General features: G+C 39.9%; 1 protein-coding gene across 4 annotated transcripts in view; it reads right to left on the minus strand.

Moving 5' to 3' along the window:
- MOB3B (MOB kinase activator 3B) overlaps nucleotides 1-21,948 on the minus strand; it is an 88,747-nt gene that overhangs the window by 16,653 nt on the left and 50,146 nt on the right. For all 4 annotated transcript variants that reach the window (XM_054055255.1, XM_054055256.1, XM_054055254.1 and 1 more), the window contains one exon: nucleotides 4,312-4,514. In XM_054055255.1, coding sequence (XP_053911230.1) covers nucleotides 4,312-4,514 — 203 coding nt within the window. The remainder of the gene's footprint in view (nucleotides 1-4,311; nucleotides 4,515-21,948) is intronic.

The raw sequence follows: 21,948 nt of genomic DNA on the forward strand, positions 1-21,948 counted from the left end.
AGGTAGCTGGCCTCTTCTCCCAAGTGACAGGGGACAGGACAAGAGGGAATAGCCTGAAGCTCTGCCAGGGGAGGTTCAGGTTGGATATCAGAAAAAAATTCTTCACAGAAAGAGTCATTGGGCACTGGAACAGGCTGCCCAGGAAGGTGGTCGAGTCGCCTTCCCTGGAGGTGTTTAAGGAAAGGGTGGATGAAGTGCTTAGGGACATGGTTTAGGGAGTGTTAGGAATGGTTGGCCTTGATGATCCAATGGGTCCTTTCCAACCTGGTGATTCTGTGTGATTCTGTGTGATTCTGTGTAAAGAGAGCCACTGAGGACAGATGTACACACACACAGGTAAATGAGCTCTGACAGTTAACTTCATATACGCACACATTGAACATTAGTTCTGCATCTATTGGCACATGTAACTGTTGGGTACAGTTTTCGCCAAGGCACATGTTAAATCTTCAGCAAGTAAATTTGGCACTAGGCATTGCATTGAGAAAGACAGTTTTCCATAGAGATGGGGCACTCCACCCATTCAGATGGTTACTTTTAAGCAGCTTCAAATATTGGGTGAAAATGTTATCAGAAGCCCATTATGCTATAAAGCCAACAGAAACTTTTACACTGAGAGTAAAGGAGAATAAGGCAAGAAAACCGTAGTGTCTTTGCTTATTCTGCACATGAACTTCATCCTCATGGAAGCAATTAACAGCTTTATCACTTCTATGCACTCAGCTCCACTGACTGCTACCACTTTCAGCCCCAATACTATCCACTTGCTACCATGGCTCTACTCTGTATCTAAAAAAAAAAAAAAAAATCAGCATTTTACAGTAATCAGAACAGTACATGTAAATAATAACCTTCGCTATTTGTCTTCACATTCAAATGTAATTATTATTCTCTGCTCTCATAAACAAAATGTTTATAAAAGTGACTTCTGAAAAAAAGAGCAAAGGTTTCGCAGGATTTCATAAAAATAAAAGAATTCTGCAGAATGAACAAACCAGACAGCTGTATTCTGCTGTCTTTTAGCACGAACTGCCCCGTGCCAGTCACAGCTACTTTCAGCTGCTCCTGAAATCACTGCAAATAACCCACCATGTGCCTAAACTTCAGTCAGAGAAGCATTTGGTGCCTCTGCTCACAGGTACTTAAGAAAATAGCAGCTGCTGAAAGGAGAAAGTCTGTGACTGGTGGCATTGTTGGGGATGTGGTTGGAGATGTGCTCTTGGATGGAAATGTGCTGTGCCAGAGCAGGCACACTCCTGAAGGGATTGTGAGTCATGGGCAACCCACACCAGAGCAGGCACACCACAGAGGGACTGTGTTCCATGGTATATCCATGCTGGAAGGAAGGAAAATAAATAAGAAGCAAAGAGCAGTACACACATCCTCAGTTTCCTGCATTGTCCCTCATATCACCAAAGCAATTAGGAATAGCCAAGTGCAATGTAGCAAAGCCAAGGTAAATTGAGAGAGGGTAAGAAAAGTTTTTTTACTGAATTAGAGCCTGGAGATAAAAGCTGTTTCTTCCTCAAGTGTTTTGTTTAATTGTCTTTTTTTTTTTTTTCCTCAATATCGAGATCTGTAATCAAAAGGTTCATTAACTGGCAATAAATTAAGTAATATTCCCTGAGCCAAGACTGTTTTGCACATGATGTGTTTATAAAGTACTCTGGCATATTTCTTAAGTAATACTTACTATGAAGTACAGCATTACTTGCCATAGCTGGGCTGCTGTTTGAACAGTAAGTTCTTATGCTGAGGCTGCTGCATTAAGATTCTCACTGAAAAGTACATTTAAGTGAAGTGTTTAAAGCACCCTATACAAGCAATGACCTACAAAGGGTGAGGTGGAGGTCAGAGACACCGCTCCTATAGACATTTTGGCCATGGGAAGAGGCTCAGAAGTGAATTAAGGTGAACTACTGCCAATGGAAAATCAGGGAGCTACCACAAAGCAGATGCCACATCTTAAAATTAAAACCTTATTTTATTTCCTGATAGCCTCCCCATAGAGGTGGGAGCCTAAAAGGTCTTCTGAGAGCTCACACAGTGCAGACTGCTTTCTCTGCCTGTTAGCTGTAGAAAAGGGCAGATACACTTCAAGGCCTTTCCTTTTCCCCCAAATTAGCCAATTAGACTTTTTTTTTTTTTTTCCTCAGGACCACCTGTACTCCTCTCTGACTGCAGAAAGGACAAGTTATGCAATTCTGGAAAGGGAGGGGAAAGCCTATTTGGCTCATTTGCTTAATTTGATTTTATAACTGCCGCACTGAGTTGCAAAAGGCTGATAAAATCTATTTTAAACAAAGAGCATAAGTCCTGCAGGCTAATATTACTATTTATCTACTGCCTGCTTCCCCAATTATTGTCCCTTCTTGAAGTTATGTTGATAAATCAGTTGCCTTCCTGTTTATTAAAGCATGTGGCAATGTGTTTATTTAATCAGCTCTTAGCCCATTTTCTAATTAAGGGAGATAATGTGGGCTCATTTCCTGCCATGGAGAATGTAGCCAGGCACAGGTTGTCCTCAACTACCACATTAAAATTGAAGATTATTAGAAACTCCTGCTCTTGTTAGGCAATTCCTTCCCTTCTCTTTGCCCAGCTGAAGAAAACAATACATATGGGGTTTTTTTCTGCATTTCCACACCGCTAACATCCACTCAAGTCAAGGACAGGAAGAAGGAAGCAGTGGGAGCTTAGTGAGTTTGCTGACATGGTACCTCCCCAGTGCAGGTGAAACATTTTTCTGGGAGACCCTGCATCCCAGCTAAGTTAATACTGCATCATAAGATGACGCTAATGATAAATTTGTGAAGGGAGGGAATGCTGGAATGCAAGAGGAAAGCACACACCAGTTAGAGCATGTTCCTAGCTTGTTTTGCTGCTGGAGTTGGGCCACTTCCTTTGTCACTCTGGCCCCAATTCTTATCTGTCTGCTTAGTGCAGGAATATTATTAACCACCAAATGCAGGATTAAATCATTTTTGTGCTCTCTATGTTCCTACGCAAGCAAGGTTCTTGTAACAGCCTTAGGCTCTCCTCTCTTCCTACCTCTGAGACATCTTGCTTGTCAGCATTTAACACTCACAGCTAACCTAGGATCACTAGTCTGGCAGGGAAGTTCTCTTTTGCAGGGCCTCCTTAGGACACATTTAGATAGCATATTATGTTCTCGTACCTAGAAGGAAACCATAGACACATTGCAAATACATGCCATACACAGTGTCTTCCAGTGTGCCTTGTGAACTGCTGAAAACAAGACCATCCACTTTGTCTCACTTTATCAGCTTTCCTTCAATCAACACAAGCATAAGCGTGTACCACAACTGCAACTGCCCCACTTCCTCCACCACTGTGCCACACTTTCAGAAGTGTTTAATACCAACTACACTCTACACAGTAGCCTGGGCAGCCCACTATAGGTCATAACACCTTGAGCAAGGATTTGGACTACATGATATCCACTGGTGCCAGCCAACTTAAGCCATTCAGTGATTCTGCAGCAAAAAAATATCCCCGTGCTTCCAGCGCTTCATCAATAAGCTGAATGACACAGTATCTTCCAAAGGCTGAGCCATGGAGAAATGTTACCCTGATTCCTTTAAGGCTGGCTAAATACCCACAGTGAGGGTGTGTACATAAACTGCTTTCTGAATTTTGCTTCACTTTTCCTTCTCTTACACTTTTATTTCAACTGTATTCGCAAGAAACAGCAATCTGGAGCCTTACTTTTGGAAACAATGAATTTAATTTTGATCTATTTCAGTCCAAAAGGGAGTGTCTGGTTTTGTTATGCTTCTAATAGTCTGAGTCTCTATCTCACCTCATCTGTCTCACTCAGATCCAGAGCACACTCAATACTTTCACAAACACCTACTTAAAGACTAGAAAAGCAATTCACCTTTATAGAAACCACTATTCCTTTGAGATGCATTCAAGCAACTCCAATGGGTGCTGTGCTGTTAGTGACCAATGAAAAAGATAGAATAAAATTATATATAAAATACATAGTAGAGGAAGAAGCAGAAGACTAATGAAATTCTCTTTTCAAATGGCAGTACTTCCCATGCTGTATCTTTCCATACAAAATACATTGCACTTTTATTTTTCTACTGAGCCTACTGAGCATCTAACAAAACTGCAGCAGACAAAATGGGTCTATGGGTAAAGCCACAAGTTCATCCCTTTAAATTGCTTGTGTTCAATCATGGACCTTCTTCCCAGAAGATATCCATTGCAACAAGTGTGGGAAAGGCTAAATGAAGGAAGGAGGAAAATTTCCTAGAGATTTCCCTCAGGCCCCACACTTACCAAAGGCTCTAGTTCTTTGCGGTCTATGAGGTTAAGTTCTGTCACAAAGTAATAAAAATGCTTGTAACAGGTATTGACGTGGGCCTCAGCCCCCATAAGGATGATTCGGTCAAAGTGATGGATGTAGACGTGAACAAACACCCGAAAAAGCCGGCAGAGTATCTTCTTGCAGATCTGAAGGAAGTTCTTTGGAAAGGGAACACCTGTGAATAGAGAAGGCAGGGTTGTCATAACCATCCTGTCATCCTCTCAAGACAACAGCTTTGGCGCAAAGCACGAGTTTGTAACTGCAAACTAGGTTATGACTTCCTAGGCCTCCTTTCCAATCCAGAAGATTGCTTAATGTACACATTTATCTCACCACTAGCACCAAAAATAACCAAATAATTAAGTAACTTTACTGAATCAAGACTGACTGGTACTGGCCCTTTTTCCCTGAATAATTTAATGTTATTCCCTGAATAACATCCAGTACTGTAATGCTTAGAAACGTGATTTTCACTGCCGTGCATACTCTCCTTTTAATATTAACAGCTTTACATCCTGAGGTGGCTAATATTAATATATACAGAGCTCATCCTAGAGGTGACACTCTCCTGCTCATCTTATTCAAGTGGCATTTCATGGCATCACATTGAATAACAAAATTGAAATAACTGACTGAAAGACAGACCAGTTTGCTTTCACCTGCTTCCCAGTTACATGTACTAATTTGACTGCTCTTCTGACATAAAAATTCTCGAAGAAACACAGGAACAGCTCTTCCAAAATGCTTTAGAAGTTACATCACTTTGCAGCAGAGACTTCAAAGCAGCAGTAAAAGCAACTTTTGCAAGTAAACAACCAGGCACCCACAATGTGGCAGCAATAACTCCTTCAAAATTGCCCTTTCATGAAAGACTGATCTTGTATGGCATTGTGTACCACTGAGCTGCCCCAACAAGCTGAATGGTTCTTTTCTTTTTATGATCATGCCTCAGACATGATAAGTTTAATGCTATGCTCAAAATTCTACTGCTTCTTTGCTTTGTTACACAGCCTTCTAATTTTTTAAGTACAGTTTATGTTTCAGTTGGCTTTGAATTATGTAACTGTAATTATTGCTTCTTTTTAAAACACCTCAAACCTCTCAGCTAACCAGCTCCATGCTCCCTAAAAGCTCAGCTCACAGTCTCAAAATGAAAAACATTTATTGTTTGCAGAAAGAAGCTGGAGATACTAAATTAACACTGTTCCAAGTCTTCTAGTGTTCAAATTTTAGTCTCCTGTTAAGTACTGCTCAGCATTCCTATGAGTAGTGAATTAATGGACAAATTGCCTGGTTTCACTGAGGGGACATGAGGACATACATTGAGAATTTCCAAACTGAAAACAGATTTTTGAATACAGACACGTAAATTATCAACTGTAGCTGTGATCAGTCTGGGTCCCATCAACAGAAACATGTGCCTTGTTCTGGATTCCCTGGCCAAGGTGGTACCAGGGTATATCCACTGCAGATGTGAACACTGCTGTGTCTGTTAGCACACAAGTTAGGAAGTGCATCAGCATGCAGATGTGTCCTGCTTAGTGTATCCCTGAACTGCCTCTCCATTTGCGATTGCTGAGGTGCAGATAATGTGGGAAAGTGTCTTGGGTTTTTCTGCCTGTACTGGGTTCATTGGAGGCAAATGCTTTTGATATGATTTCAAGCTTTAGAGATGCAGTGCAGCCCTTCTTACTCCTGATAGTCAAACCAGGGACCAGTGAAATAGCCACATCTGCCAAAGCACAACTACTTTATTTCCTGAAGAAATGTATGCTTTTTGTTGTCATATCCATTCATCTCAATGCTAAAGCTAATATTAAGGTCACAGAGCAGGAGGCCTAAGTGCTCAAGCCATGAACATATAGAAAAATGATAACATTTCTTGGCAATATTCAAATGAAAACCCCAAGCAATTAGTCAAACAACTGAATTATAATAAACAGATGCTGTTATTTTCAAGGGTAAAATAAATACAGTCTATCAAAGACCATAACAGAAACCCCAGTTAGTTGCTTATTAACCAAGGGGACCACTTTTCAGCCCTCAGAACATAGCCAAATTCAGGAATGATTACAGCAGCAGCCTGCTTTACTTTTTTGTAAAAAGCTACCCAAACCAGAAATTTAACAATATACCTAAACCATGCTATCTTAGAAAAGGTGGAAGGAGAGTAGCTGCCACTTGTTACTGCAATCTGGTTCACTGAACTGAAAGATGAATTCTTAAAGGCACTGTATTTTCTGATCCAGGACAGACATGTCCCAAAATGGAGAATAATTAGTTTCATCTTCTACAGGGTGACATATGATTGTTACTGAAGAAAAGAACCGTAATGAAGAAACTCATACTTCTGTATTAACTGACTAAAACAAACTGAATAAACAAAGCTAACAAATCATTTAACTTCTCTGCAGCCCACATTCTTGCTTAACAATTATAGTCAGTAAGTGCAATGGCTGTAGAGCAGTTTTTCTACTGTTAGAGAGGACTTTCAGCTGACAGCTTTTTAGATGTTTTAAGCAGTCAGTTTGAGGACACATAAATAACACACAGAAAACAAACAGCGAGTGCAGAATAGCCTAGGGCACATCATAAACTTGCAGTGTTCCCACTGCTTCTCACGTCCTTATAGTTTTCAGACAGGCTACGTAGTTTCATTTGGTATTGTGCTAATTCTCCCGTTTTACAAAGCTCTCTCTGTTTCATTTACACTTACACAGTCAAATACTGCTGTTAGTACAGATTTATCACCCGAGCATGGCAGAATCTATCATGACTCTCTGACTTTCTCTTTGCTGCAAAACTGGTTTATGAACTGACATGGTGTCCTAAGTAGTTAAAAAGTGCCTCCTAGTATCACTGAAAGCAATGGGGAGCTATCTGTCCCTGAACTACAGAGGAATCTCGAAGTCTAGTCAGCCTCAAGGTACAAGTGAGTAAATGGTCATGGCTGTAGCACTAGTTTAAATATACACTCTGTTACTGTTTGTGTTTCGAATTAGACAAAAGGACAGTAGAAATGCAGTTTTGAAGAAAAAAATCTAATATGAGAGAACATACTCTGATCACAGATACAGTAGAAAGAATCCAAAGAAATGCCATCAAAATTTAAAACATCAGAGTGAAATGATTCTACATTTAGTTCTAAAGTCTGAATTTGGCCTAATTCGTTCTCACTGCAACTGCTATAATTATAAACAAATCAACGACAGAACATAATAATTCCAAGTGGTTCTTGCGAATGCACTAGTTTAGATTTAGAGCTTTGACTTGTTAAGGAGTCTGTTCTCCGTCCTTCATCTCAGACACCTTCAGCCTTTCCTTTCTCCGCTGCCAAGATCCAAGCCACTCATCTGTTGTCTTACTTCTTTGAGTATTCCAACTGCAGACAGTGTCATGGCCTTCCTCTCATGACACTCGCTTCCTAAAAGCAGTATAATGATGTCTATCTACTCATAAGCCTGGCCACAATACCATGGAAAAGTATGCTGACCATCTTGTGCAATAATTACCAGTGAGTTAATGGTCTGCTGGTTTAAAACACACATGTTTAATGACATGATGAGGGTTCTCATTTAAACTTGCTGATACAAAGCTTGTTCTTCGTATGATCAAAAAAAAAAAAAGGTAGGGTAAGACAGAGATTGAAAGTTAAAGAAACTAAATTAGGTGGGAATAAATGAGGGTAGCTAAAGGTCTGAGATGAATCCAACAGGAAAATATCTCATTTGAGATACAACAATCTTGAATATTCTTATTTCAATGTGTATCAAAGCAGGCCAGTTGCACAATTTAGAGAGGAAGCAGAAGAAAAGTCATGATACAGTGTGCCTTTGAGATATGATTCACTATCACTAGAAAGTATATGGTCCCAGAAAGTTGATACTGAGGAATCAGAGACATTAACCAGTCTTTTCGCCTGTAGTGTTACATGTTGTTCTTGACTGGTTCACATTGCTGTGTTAACATGCAACGAAAATGACTGCCAGTTAAATCTTCTGCAATGCCAGACCCATGAGCACTTTTGACCTTCTGTATTTGCGTGGTTTGAAGCCTTGCTTTACTCAAAGGAAACTGGTAAGCCCTTTGGCAATTGTGCACAGAAATTTTGCTGGACATCTGAAAATCCTTTTACAGGCCACAGTTTTAATTCATTCTTTTTGAAAAATATACAGGTAAGAAAAAGGAGACACTGCCTTCTCCGTTGGTGAAAGGATTGACTCTATGCTATTGCAAACACAGCTTAAAAACACACCAGCCTGGGAAGGTAAGATTTTTTTTTTTTCAATTTTATAATAAGGAGCAAGAAAACAACGTTAGCAGAAACTAACAGTTTGGAGAAGGCAACTGAATCATACCCTTCCTGCCCTCTTCCCTCTCATGTTTTCCTTCTATCCTTGCCCAAAGTACAAAAATTTGCCAAAGATGCCCTCAGATATTGCTGGAAGCTTTGCTGCAAAAACACCTATTCTGACCCAAGCAGATGTTCAATGTTATCTCAGTGTGTTAGTCAAGGAAGTGTCTGATACATGGGCCAATGAAAACAATGTCAGTTTTGCCAGACTTTATTCCTCACATAAATAAGCAGACAGTCGCAAATGTTAGGGATAAACTAGACTATCGCATACCCACATCCTCCTGACACTGTCCTCCATTCTGCTTTCATAGGAGAGACAGCAGAAGGCGGCAGATCACTCTTGAGATTATATGGCTTTTTAAACAGGTTGGTGTCCTTCTCTTTTTTTTTTAAGTGAGACTGCCTCTAACAGTGCGGCACTTGAGTGAATAAAACAGGAGCCAGGCCCACTGTCAGATCTTCAACAAAGGCAGTTATGTGCTGTCCTGGAGAGAAGTCTAAATGGAACATGGTACAGATGAGGATTTTTTTTTTTTAGGTTTTGTACTCCTTGAACATCCACAACAGCTCCTGTGGCTATATATCAAAAAATGGGCGGTGGCGCTAAATTCTGCCTTTTAATTACAACTTCACAAGAAGAGTTGTCTGGTAACTCAAATACTGCAGAACACCTAAGTAAGCAAAGCACTTGAATTGACTCTCCCTGAAATCAGAGGAGAAACAGACCTAAATTCTTGCACTGCATAAGCCAGATCCCTTGGATTTTAAGCAAATTTACAGGGGTTGTTCCTGACTACAATCTGACCTCCTCCCTGTTACTTTTACTTCTGCTGCAGAGGAACAGAAGAGAAACACTGAAGTGCCAGAGAACAGAAGACTCTTGCTCTCTGTGACAAGTAAGACTAGTTTTATCTCAGATGGTAATCAGGCTGATAAACCCATTAGAATAGATCTGTAGATCTTCAAGGCAATAAGAACACTGAAAGCCATAAAAAGCTGCCAAGTCCTGGCTATGTGACAATGTAACTCATCAAACACATTTGCCTGCATTTGTTTGGAAGATCCATCTTCACCATAGTAACAAAATGAGATTTGCTGCAGCACAGCATTTGAACAACTTTATACGGCATTAATATATATGCACAGGCTAAAATAGGCCTGGAGATCATTAGAGTAATTTAGAGCTCTCCTTGCCTTAGCAGAGATTGTGGTATAGGTGAACAAAATGCAGCCTCTTCTGGGACAGAAAATATAGCAGCCATTTGACAGTATAACAGTTTATGATGGGAAAAGAGTTTATTACCCTGATGAGTGAACATAAGGAAAAAGTATGTACAAACACCAGATCTGACAAAGCTATCAATGGAAAAACTCCCCTCCCCACCTGACAGAGGTTAGTTAATGGTTTTGTTTCTACTACACTTACTATGCCCTTACAATTTCTGGGTAATTACACTATTTCGTCTTTCCATGCTGAGTGCACCGCTGGCCGGCATGGCTTTTATTTTTCTTATTAACTTCTGACGACTTCAGGAAACAAACATTCTGGTTCCCTATTAATTTCACAAGGACACTGGAAGAAACATGCTGTTCTAGACGCGCCTCTCAGTCTTATTTATACAGCAAGATGCAGCAATATGAAACATTATTGGAAAAGCAAGAAGCATGATACTGGAGATGCACTCAGAATTAGAAAAAACAGCCCCCTGTCCCCAGGACACAGATGTTCCAGCAGTTAACTGAAATACAGAGGTCTTCAATCTGCCAAAACTCAAGCCTGACAAGTATCTGTAGTTGAAAGGTTAATATCACAAAATAAACATTTATTCTTCAGATGATTACTGTACTGAATTCCTTTTCAGGGGGCCATTAGAAGAAACATTCAGGCAGTTCTAACTGAATCACAGTCCTTGTGTCTCCTACTGTGAGCGATCTTCTGGCCCTCTGATATCTGTGCTGACTCATGAATGCCCTTGGTGAATATCAATAGTTCCTTGGAGACGTGATTTAGAAATTTTAAAGAAGCTATTTTGCCCTCTTTAATGAGATAAAGGAAGACAACCATATAAGAACATGTAAGGTCAGTTTAGTGGAAGATCAGAAGTTCTTATCCAGAAAACTAAGAACTAAATGACTCAAGAACAGAATCCTGATCCTTGAGTGCCTGAGTTAATCCTGATGTACAACAGCACAGCCTGGAATAAAGTCCAGTGTTCTGGGAGAGAATTCTGCAGGCTGACAAGCAAGAGCCACTTGAGGCTTTCAAATCTGCTTTTATATGTTTAACAATTTTTGCTTTTATATCAGATCTATGTTTAATACAACAGACGATTTTCACTGCTCTATTTTTACAACTGTTACAGGGTTGTGAAATTGAATGAACCCACCAGCAGAAGAAAAAAGAGCCAAGCAACCCCTCCATCACACTTAAGCACTCTCAAACATCAGAGAGCTATGCCAGATTCACTCTTCAGAAGTCTATAACTGCAACCTGAGTGACTCCGTCTTCAGTTGCTGCCACTCCATACCCTTGCCCAACTGAGAGCCTCTGCAGGCACCTGAAGCTCTTCTTCCCTTGTGTTTTTCAGAACTGCCTTACTAGATGAGGTCAGTCCCTCCCTCCCATGCAAACGTGAAACAGGATATCCAGATATCCTCTGAGGAACACTCAGCACGTGCCTGGTATGCACTGGTTCCATCAGGTTCAGTATCAAAGGCAGTGGTGACTGTTTTCATTTCAGAGCACAGCCACAGAAGGTAGTGCTGTCTGTCTTTTATGTATCACTCAGGTTTTGGCAGTATTTTCAGAACCAAGGACGCTCAAATCTTTCTATTGCTTTGCACGGAAGTACGTTTATTGATAGAAAATGGATGAATCTGGGCAGCTGCACTGTTTGTGCCATCTTGAAGCCACTCTGCTGAAAGGAAAAGACTTGCAATGTCAGAAAGCAGCAGAAGACATAGCATGATTTCGTAGCCCAGGGGGTAACGTCCTGCTCCTGGAAGCGCTCCTGCATTTTGCAGTAACATATTCAGCTCATGATAATAAACCCATTTCAAATCATTCTGGAATAGGAAACAGAGTACACTGGACTGTGTGGTCATGGATGACAGCACTTTCCAAGAGACTTCAGGTTATGTCAGTGGACACACGCACACCCACAGAAATCAACACATGAAAGCACATCCACACACACTCACATTGCAAAGCTTGTGTCAAATCTATCATTGACTGACAGGTTTAGGATCCAGGTTAATTCCAAAATAGGAACTGACATCATACAAGAGGATTTGATTTTTTTTGATTGCATATGCCACTATAGGACTATCTGTACTTTAAAAGTATAGGCCAATGATGGCTGGATTTACAAGGCACTCAAAACCTACTGTTGTCAATGCAAAGGAGCTACTATCATTTAAAGAGAGTCTTCTAATACATCATGAATAGATAAGATCTGTCTCTTCAGATGTGTAGGGCTCCATTTGGTACCTGGAAATCAAATAAAGCTATACCACTAATGTCATTGGAAATCAGTCTGGAAAAACAATGAGGAAGAGTATCCTCTTTCTTTTAAAGAGGCTTTTTTAAGAGGCTTACCGTAAGGCTAAGCAGCATTTTATTTTATTGTCACTAGGGAAGGACAATTACAGAAACGATGTCAAAAGCTGCATTGACTTGACCTTTACTAAATACTTTTGCAAGACCCACGTGTTAACGAAAATTTTGAAAGAAAAGAAGTCAATAAAAATCAAATGCACGACAGGACCAAAACTTTTCAAAGAGAAAAAAAAATGAAAGGAGTATTTTAAAATGTAACTAGCCAAAAATAAGTTGATAGGCTCTACTATCAAATTCAGCTGAGAAAAGGAGTCACCCAGTTTTCACCAGAGTGAAATTTTCTCTGTAACAGACCTTTTGTACTGTTAATACACTCATAAATCCTCTAATTCAGCATCCATCACCCAATTCCCACTCACCAAAGCCTGGAATATCACAGATTTTTGACAGCCTCAGACCCTATCTTTAGCAAAAACATCTCAGGCCCCACTAGTCATTACCAACAGACCTTTAAACTATTATATAAAGAACATTTCTACATTGCAACAGCTTCAGCTGCACGAACTTTTTCTGATATTGCATTTAATGCTTACTCAATATCACAGAACTGAAAGCAAAATAAGGCAAGGACTATTTTAGCTTTATTTCTTTTCCTAGAAGTTAGTTCTGCAGGAATTACTTCTATTCCATTTACAAAAATAACAAGAAAAGACTTATTAGGCTTTAATTATTATTAGGCTTTAATTTTCATTAATTACAGTCTTAAAGAAATGCAAACACAGAATTATAAAATGTTTCTTTGAGGTACCTGCTTCCTATACAATTTAATAAAATAGTTTTTTATGTGTGCAAGGAAACCAGCATATACCTCCAGTCCTCAGATTCAGAATGGGTACCACCTACACTTCTGCCTTTCCTTTCATCTTTTATCTGGAATTAAAATAATAGTTAGATCCCCACGGTGTTTTTATCATGCAGGGACAACTTCACTGAAGGCGGAGTTTACAGGGAATTTTTTGTTGTTGTTTTTGGCACAGCTTTAGAAACTTAGAGTAAGACTAAGTGCACTTATACTAGCAAGGGTGATTACTCCACTTCAGTAACAGAGCTAAATATACATTTTTAAGTTTCTTGAGGAAAAGACTGATTTATCTATATGTTTAACATTAATCATCTTTGAAGCCGACATTCATTTATCTTCATGGTTAATGTTTTAATTTCTGTATGGTTTTATCTATAGGTTAACTTAAGCTTACATGATCTCTGCCACTGTTTGTATGGTCTATAACATCAATCACCTTTAAAGATTATGGGCGTGTTCATGGTCACACTGTAACTAACATAGCCAAAGGCTAAGATACTGAAGGACAGAAACTTACACTGGAACTATTCCCAGGACTATGTGCTCAATATGCTCCCAAGTCTCAGCGTGTCATCAACATATTCCAAACATTATGAATGCCACAAGACTTTAAAAAATGAAAAAAGACTGACTTTGTGCCCAGACCTCACCAAGATCTTAGGAAATCGTGCTGCCTTAGGGACTATGGGAAACTTATATGGCACCATCACAACTGTTCCTACATGGACATTTTTTCTTGTTTCACTTAAGCTCCTAGAATCATTTGGCTACATGAGAAACTGATCTGGTTTTATATACATGCATACACAAATCTTTTAATATCTATCCCAAAATTAAATGCAAGTTTTGAGCCATCTTGATTCTGCAGGAAAAAAAATTTGAAACATGAATGCTGAATTCAGAATCCAGAAGACTAAAGAAAAATTCATTTAAAAATCTGCTTTTTCAGTTATTAAGACAGACTGAAGGTTTAGTGTAAATGTGCCTTTTAAGTTTTGTTTAAGTTTGCATACAGACGACTGAAGACCACAGAGAGACAACACACTGAATCCATTGAGTGTTTGTTCATTCATTCAAAATTCACCATGGATGGTTCCTGACAAAAGCTTTGTTACAGTTTTAGAGCTTCTCCAGACCAACATAAAGATAATTTTTGAGTCAATTGCTTCATGAAACAAAACAAAACACCAGCTAGATAGATCACTGGGTAACACTCAATAACTAATCCTAAAGTAAAGCAACATTAGGAAAATTAATTGCCCCATTCACTGCAGTAACACCTCGTTAACAGGAATAGTTAGATCCTCGTTAACAGGAATAGTTAGATCCTTCCAGGAAGAAAAAAACAATTTCAGTTGCCTAAGAAGCTGGAATACAATCTGCTTCTACTGTTCCTGGATTGATGCTCCTTATTTTGTTACCCCACCTGCTAACAGTCCTTGGCTTGCTTGACTTTTTTTGGCAGTTATTCGTAGTCAGTCAGTCAGTCATGGCAGTTTAACCATTTTCTGCTATTTCAACTTCGTGCACAGGTGTATGGCATCATTGAGAATTAAACTGGTGTACGACTTTCGTAAACAGCTCCTCTTGCCACTTTCCTACTGCTTCTTATTCTTTCAGGCAGTAAAGCTTCACCACCTTGCTGGAAGCTATTGCTAACTATGTCCTTAGATTCAGAGATTAGCCATTGCCCTGAATCAGGTGCTGCCCTCTATACATTCCAAGCATCCAGACAGCAAGGTTTCTTCAAAGAATCTCTCATTTCTAGCATCCACACACTGACATGCTCAAATCATTAATAAGTTCTCAGGTATTAAAAGCTACCCTAAGCTTTTCTTTTTCCTTTGAGACTATTAAATCTAAAAATAAACATTTGGAGAATTTTGTGCTTCTCCTTAAAAAGAAAAAATAAGTAAAAACCACTTTGAAATGCAGATGATGTTGTAAAACAACAGAATTATAAATTGAAAGCTTTGTGACTGTCTCTCTTGTTAGTAACAAGGTGGTGTGTGGAGTTCAAATGTGATACACAGAGAGTTTAATAGGTATGTTTAAGTACTATTAGATGATTTTACAGCTTGTCCCTGACCAACAGGAGGAAGTGGGCTATTAAACACATAGTGCTAAGAAAGAACCATCTGCACAAGCCAGCAAAGGCACGTTGGTTGAATTAGTGGCTGGAATCAGCAGCTGAGAGTCCTCACTCATTTGTCTGTCTCAGTCACCGGGAACTAACAATAGAAAGCAAGCAGTGGAAGTTCACACAGGAAGACAAATTACTTGCCTTTTTGGGGATCATATTCTGGCAAATATGATCCCCAAAATATGCCAGGATCAATCCCCCTGGCAAATATGATTCTGGCAAATAAGTTATAAGCCAAAACTTTGGTTCCAGAGGAACAGGACTAGCAGTGGAAGTTCACAGCTTTGAACTGCTATCTAGACCAGATGCACAGAGACAGTATCGAGGAAAATGCTGGGGACATGTAACAGCCAAAGAGGGCCAAAAGATAAACAAGAGAAAGATATTGTTCACTGCTATTTTATTCAAGAAGAAAATAATATGAAAATCAAAGTATGGTTTTATATAACATTTCATCGTAATTACTGAAGGAAAAACACCCCATCAAATTCATCTGTAACTAGTAAGCTGGATCTTCAATATCCTATACTTTTTGTAATCAACCAAATTACTGCAAAGTAGTTTTAAGTCATTCAAATTTTATCTGTGATATGATCCATAGTTTATGTATCTCTTTGCCTGGTCTATCATCCAAGAAGTATTTTCTGAACAAGTAAGGGTGTGTAACTAGCTACACTCTGGGAGGTTTTATATAAACTGATTTTGTTTGCCACATCTTCTGTTATCCTTCTCCAGAAAGTCACCTGTCTGTCTCCAAGCGCATTTCCTGGCAGTTTTGAATTGTTGTCAGCTACACTGTCCCAAGGAGTTTTGAAAGAGGGGAGCTCCCATTCACCAGTTACAGCAAGGAACATTTTGGCAGAGTCTGCTCAGGCTAATTCGCCATCTATGATTACACCACAAAATTCCATTCAAAAGGTAATTACAAGCACATCAGAAATTGTAGTACTTGTTCTAAGTGACTACCTTATGAACATTGATGCATACAGCTGGAGGACTGCAATGGAGAGATGCAGGCTTTTAAGGGATGAGGGGCAGAGGAAGGTGAGGAGGGTAGTGACTTACTGAGCAAGAGCTCTGGGACAAGTCAGGAGCTTCTGCATCATGAGTAGTGGGCAGACCAACATGGATGCTTTTATGGCGGTATCTTCTATAGATTTCCTGCTCAGGAAAAAGTAGTAGATAAGGCCTCCTGCAAACAAGTGGAAGAAGTCTAACAGTTGCAGGCTTTGGTCCTCAGTGGGAACTTTAAGCCCCCCCAATATCTGCTGGAAGGACAGTTGTTATAGTTTGATGTAAATTAGAGTCAGTTTTGTGACTAACTCACTGGCTGTAAGTAATTTAATTCTCTGAAAACTACCTGCATGTTTTTGATAACACAAGGCATTTGTATGCAGAAAGGCCAACACTTATACTTAATTAAGGCCATCTTCAAGATGGCAGAAAAGGAGCTGCACCTGCAAGAAGGGGCAAATAGGGCAGGTGGCCCTAAATTGACCAACAGAGTATTCTATTCTATATACGTCATACTCAGTATAAAATTGAGAGACCACGAGGGTCTCGCTCTCTTCTGCAATGGCCAATGTCCAGACCTCATCTGTCTGTTTTTTCCTGATCCCAGATCCGTGTTTTCCTGAATCCAGTCCCTGAGTCCAGCTCCCTCCTAGCCGTGGACCCACCCTCTCGTATTTGCTCTGCAGCATTTGTGGTGACACATAGTCATCGAGGGGTGGGGGCAAAACCTAATGTATTTGTATATATTTTATTACTTTCTTATTATTTTCATTATTATTTTCATTGTTATAATTACCATCAGAATTTCATTAAAGCTGTAGTTCTAGTTTCCAACCCAGCAGATTTTTCCTCTAATTTCCCTCTACCCTTTTTCTGCAGTGTGCTGGGGGAAGGAAGTTTGGATGCTCAACTGCACAGTTTTAACTGTGAGTTTGGTTGAGTGGGGCTAAACCTTGACAACAGTTCATCAGGGGTAAAGCAACCTATAAGCCCTTTTTGAGGGCACAAAGACTTCTGCCACAGGAGAAGCCAACAAGAAAATAGGTTCTGCCAGATCAGACATTTAATGAAGAAGAAAGAACTGGTGAGAGACATGAAAGTCAGAGGCAGCTTCAGCTGCAGTGACCAAGAAACGGTGGATGTCAGGAGCGTAGGGCAAGATAGCAGGACTATTTATAAAGGCCACTGCCCTGGATTACACAAAAACACACTTCAACCTCTTCAGAGATCTGCTTGGAAGAATCCCATGGGGTATAGTCTTGGAGAGAGGAGAGGTCCAGTACAGCTGGCTGATAATCAAGGATCAGCTCCTCTGAGCTCAAGACAAGTACAAAATCAAGCAATGTTGCAGTAAGCCTGCATGGATGAGCAAGTTGCTCCTCTCTGGAGCTGAATCTGGCAAGGTACCTGAACAGCAACAATAAAGGATTTTACAAGCACATAAACAGTAAAAGGAAAACTAGGGAAAGTCTGCTGTTGAATTAAGCATGGGAACCGTTTTCAAATGACATAGAAAAGGAAAATGTAGTCAATGCCATCTTGGGCTCACTCTTTACTAATAAAATTGTCCTTGAGAAATCCAAGCCCTGTGAGACCTGAGGGAAAGTATGGAAAAGAGAATGAACCTCAGTGGAGGAGGGCCATGTTAGGGGAAAAGTTAAACAAACTGGTCATACACAACAAGTCCATGGGGCCTGAGAGGGTGCACTCACAAGTGCTGAGGGAATTGTAACTGCAAGGCCACTCTTGATTACCTTTGAAAGGTCACGGTGACTGGGGGAGTTCCAGAAAAGTGGGAAAAAGCAAATATCACTCCTATCTTCAGAGAGGGCAAGTGAGAAGATGTAGAGAACTCCAAGCCAGTCACATACCCCTCAGTCCCTGCAGAAGTGTTGGGAGAAAATATTTCTGTAAGGCATTTCCAAATATGTGAAGGACAAGAAGCTGATCTGAAGTAATCAGCATGGGTTTACAAGGGGAAATCAAATTGATGGCCTTTACAATGAGTTCACTACCAAAGCAGATATAGGGAAAGCAGTTGATTTTCTCTATCTTGACTCTAGTGAAGCCACTGTACCCCATAACATCATCAAAGACAAGCTGACAAAAGACAGGTTAGATAAGTGGACAATAATATGGCCTAAACAGGCTCAACTGCTGGTCCAAGATTCTTATCAGCAGCATGAAGTCCAGTTGGAGGCAAATCACTAGCTGTGTACCTCAGGGCTTAGCACAGTGTCTGATACTGCTGTATTTTCATTAATGACCTGAATGATGGGTCAGAACACATCCTCAGGAAATTTGGAGGTGGTATAATACAAAGCTGGTAGGAGTGGTTGATACACCAGATAAATGTACCACTGTTTAGCAACACCTCCACTGGCTGGAAAAATAGGCAAAGATTTAAATTTAACAAGGGTAAATGCGCCCACAGTGGGGAACAACCCTGGCACCAGTATACTCTAGGGGCTGAATGGCTGAGAAGGAGCTTTGCTGAGAAGGACCTTTGGGTTTTGGCAGACCAAGCTGACTGTGAGACAACAATACACGCTCCTGGCAAAAAAGGCGAATGATATCCTGGGCTGCATTAGGAAGAGCATTGGCAGCAGATCAAAAGAGATGATCCTTCCCTCTACTCCAGCCTGGCAAGGCTGCATCTGGACTGCTAGGTCCAGCTCTGGGGTTCCCAGTAGAAGAAGCAAGTGGACTTAACTGAACTGAGTCCAGCACAATGCCACAAAGTTGATGAAGGGACTGCAACATCTTTCATATGAGGAAAATCTGAGATGTAGGACTCTTCACTCTCTAAGAAGACAAGACTCAAGGTATCTTATACATGTGTATAAAAACCTGATTGGAGAGAATGAAAATGAGGGGGCAGACTCTTCTCTTTAGTGCCCACTGACAGGATAACAGGCACCAATTACAAGACATGAAATATTGTCTGACAACAAGAAAATACTTTTTTGCTTTGAGGGTGGTCAAACACTGCAACGAGATGCCCAGAAAGGTTGCACACTCTCCATTCATAGATCAGAGAGTCTACTCTACACGACACTGCTTTGAGCAAGGAGGTTGGGCTAGATAGTCTTAAGAGGTCTCTTCCAGTTTAAATCACTGTGTGATTCTGTAGTCTTGTGCAATATATCTCCAAATGCTAGGATCAGGGCTAGAGAGCTGACTGTCTTACCATGCTGCACTCACAGCCTTTAAGGAACACTGTTACATTGGAGTTGCTAGGGAACTATTCAAATATGACCACATTAGGAGATGAGAAGGTCTGTTTGCATCTGCCAACCTGGATTTTAACTGTAGTTGTACTGTACAACTTCCATCTGGAGCTGTATTACAACAGCTGTAGAAGTACTTTGACAGAGAAACTTAAGGTACTAGTCCTAGATCAAACAGTACAAAACATTGGTGTCTTGACAGATTCAGACAGCAATTCCTTCTCCAAGAGCAGGAAAGGAATGCAGGTGCACTTCTACTTCAGACCAGCAGCCTGGAGACTAGGAACTGATTTATGCCTGAGGATCCTCACCTGTTGAAGAACTTTTCCCAGATCTTTAGGATAGATCTGGCTGAGTAGTGAATATAGACTGCAGCTGGTGGAAAGAACTGGTCTTTTTGATCTATTTCTCTGTTTTGGCCTATGGACTCTGCACTACTTCCAATGACAGAAATCATTAGCTTAATGCTCCCAGTTATGCCACACAGAATCAGTCTGCCTTAGCAAAATTTTACCAAAGATTCAGCGTTTAGATTCAGAGATCTCAATGGAAGTCAATGACATTTGTCAGAGCCTGACTCTGTTCCCTCCGTATTTACAAAACCTAATCTGATAATGAAAAATCTCAGGGGGGAAATTGCACAAGCAACAAAAGAAGACCCTGATACAACAACATAGCTTTTGTAAATTAGCCCTATAAAAACTCATATAAAGAAAAGGCTGTTCAAAAAATCAAGGAAGGCTTCATTGTCACCAGCGTTTACCTTGAAATGGAAAGAATTTAAACTTTTGCTTAAAGATGAACTGTCAAGACATATTTTAAATGGAATCAAAAGAAGTTCTGTGTGTGTTAACAGCTGAGCCCTCATAATAGGACACATGCTAGGATAAGCTTGGGCAGGTGACAGGAGAGATAACAAGGAAATCCCTCATTATAGCTGAAGGATATATTCCATATGACATTTTTTTCACCTTGAATATTTACATCATCGTTTCTTCACTGTAAAACTTCTCAGCTCATATGCAAACAGCTGCAGCTTCAAAATGAAGTTTTCATTGTCCTGCAACCTAATAGTTAGGAGGCACGGACTATGCAAAGCTAAAACTTCACATCCCAGTAGCAAACATCCACATAAGGGAATAACTGCTATTTTTTTGCATTGACAAGCTTTGGTTGTGTTTTCTTTTTTTCTCTCATTTGCTGCTGTTGTTTTCTAAGGAGCCAATTTAATCACTGTATCATTTTTTTTTTGAGTTTGTTGCTATCTGCTGCTATGCCTTGCAATGTTTGTGATCTCTGTATCAAAAATATATGCCATTAGCTACAGCATATATCAACTATCTCAAGTTAAAACACAACCTGAATACTACAATGAGCATTCATTCTTATTCAAAAATCTTGCGTCTGGATGTGACAGTTATTGTGACATAAGGAGATTTTGATATATGCCTGTCAAAAGATAATTTATGAAGTATTTAAAGGAATGGCAGGTGTAAAGGAAGGACAAAACAGACATAAAGTTTTAGATATCTCTTTTTCACTTCAAAGTAGAACAGAAGGATGTATCTTCAGCCCAAACCTTCCAATAGTTCTCTCTTTCACCAGGAAAAGTTATGGGCAGAAATTCTTAGTGTAGTCCAAGCCAGTGAACACTGACATGAACAGAACACAGAGTCACCATGAAGATAAGACAGTGCGACTGCAGTACGGTCTTAATTCTTGCCAGAATCCCCCTGATCAAAGGATGTTCTGACACATCTCAGATAATCTCTACCATGTGGATTGCTGGAAGCTGGGAAATAGCACCATCCCCTTTTCTTACACTCTTGTCCCTTGGATATGCTCTGTTGAGCTGGATGGACTCTTGCTTTGAACTTTACAGCCTTTCTTCTGCAAACCATGTGCTCAAAAGCCATGTATCTGGAAATAAACATTCAAAAGACTGTAATCTGGTAGGTACTGAATAAACAAATACCTAGGAAAAACCTTTCCCTGTTTGACAAACAATTTTAATTCCTCCAGAAACTCTGCCAGGCATTCTTCTGGAGGACTAGAAATGCATGGGATTGGAGGCTTTTTAAAGCCTTTCAGTTTTCATTTCTTTTAGTCCAAATACATACGTTAAGCTAAGGGTTTAGGAAAAGATCAAGAGTATTTTTGGAATCTCTGGCACTAATTGTTTCTGGATCCACAAATGAACCACTGCATAATCCAAGAAAAAACATTTCTACGCAGCATTTCCTATCTGAATAGTTACTCATATATTATGACTACTTTGATTACCTGAGCCTTGGTCTCTTATTTAACAAATGAAATAGTAACATTTACCTTGCCTTACCAGGCTCTTCAACAGTTACATCTTTTAAAAAAATACCAAAACCAGGTTCTAAAACTCCAAGAGAAAAGCAGCCATGATATACAACTCCTTTTAAAACATAAATTCT

This window comes from Cuculus canorus, chromosome Z, assembly GCF_017976375.1.
Source record: "Cuculus canorus isolate bCucCan1 chromosome Z, bCucCan1.pri, whole genome shotgun sequence".
In the NCBI taxonomy this organism is placed as follows: domain Eukaryota; kingdom Metazoa; phylum Chordata; class Aves; order Cuculiformes; family Cuculidae; genus Cuculus; species Cuculus canorus.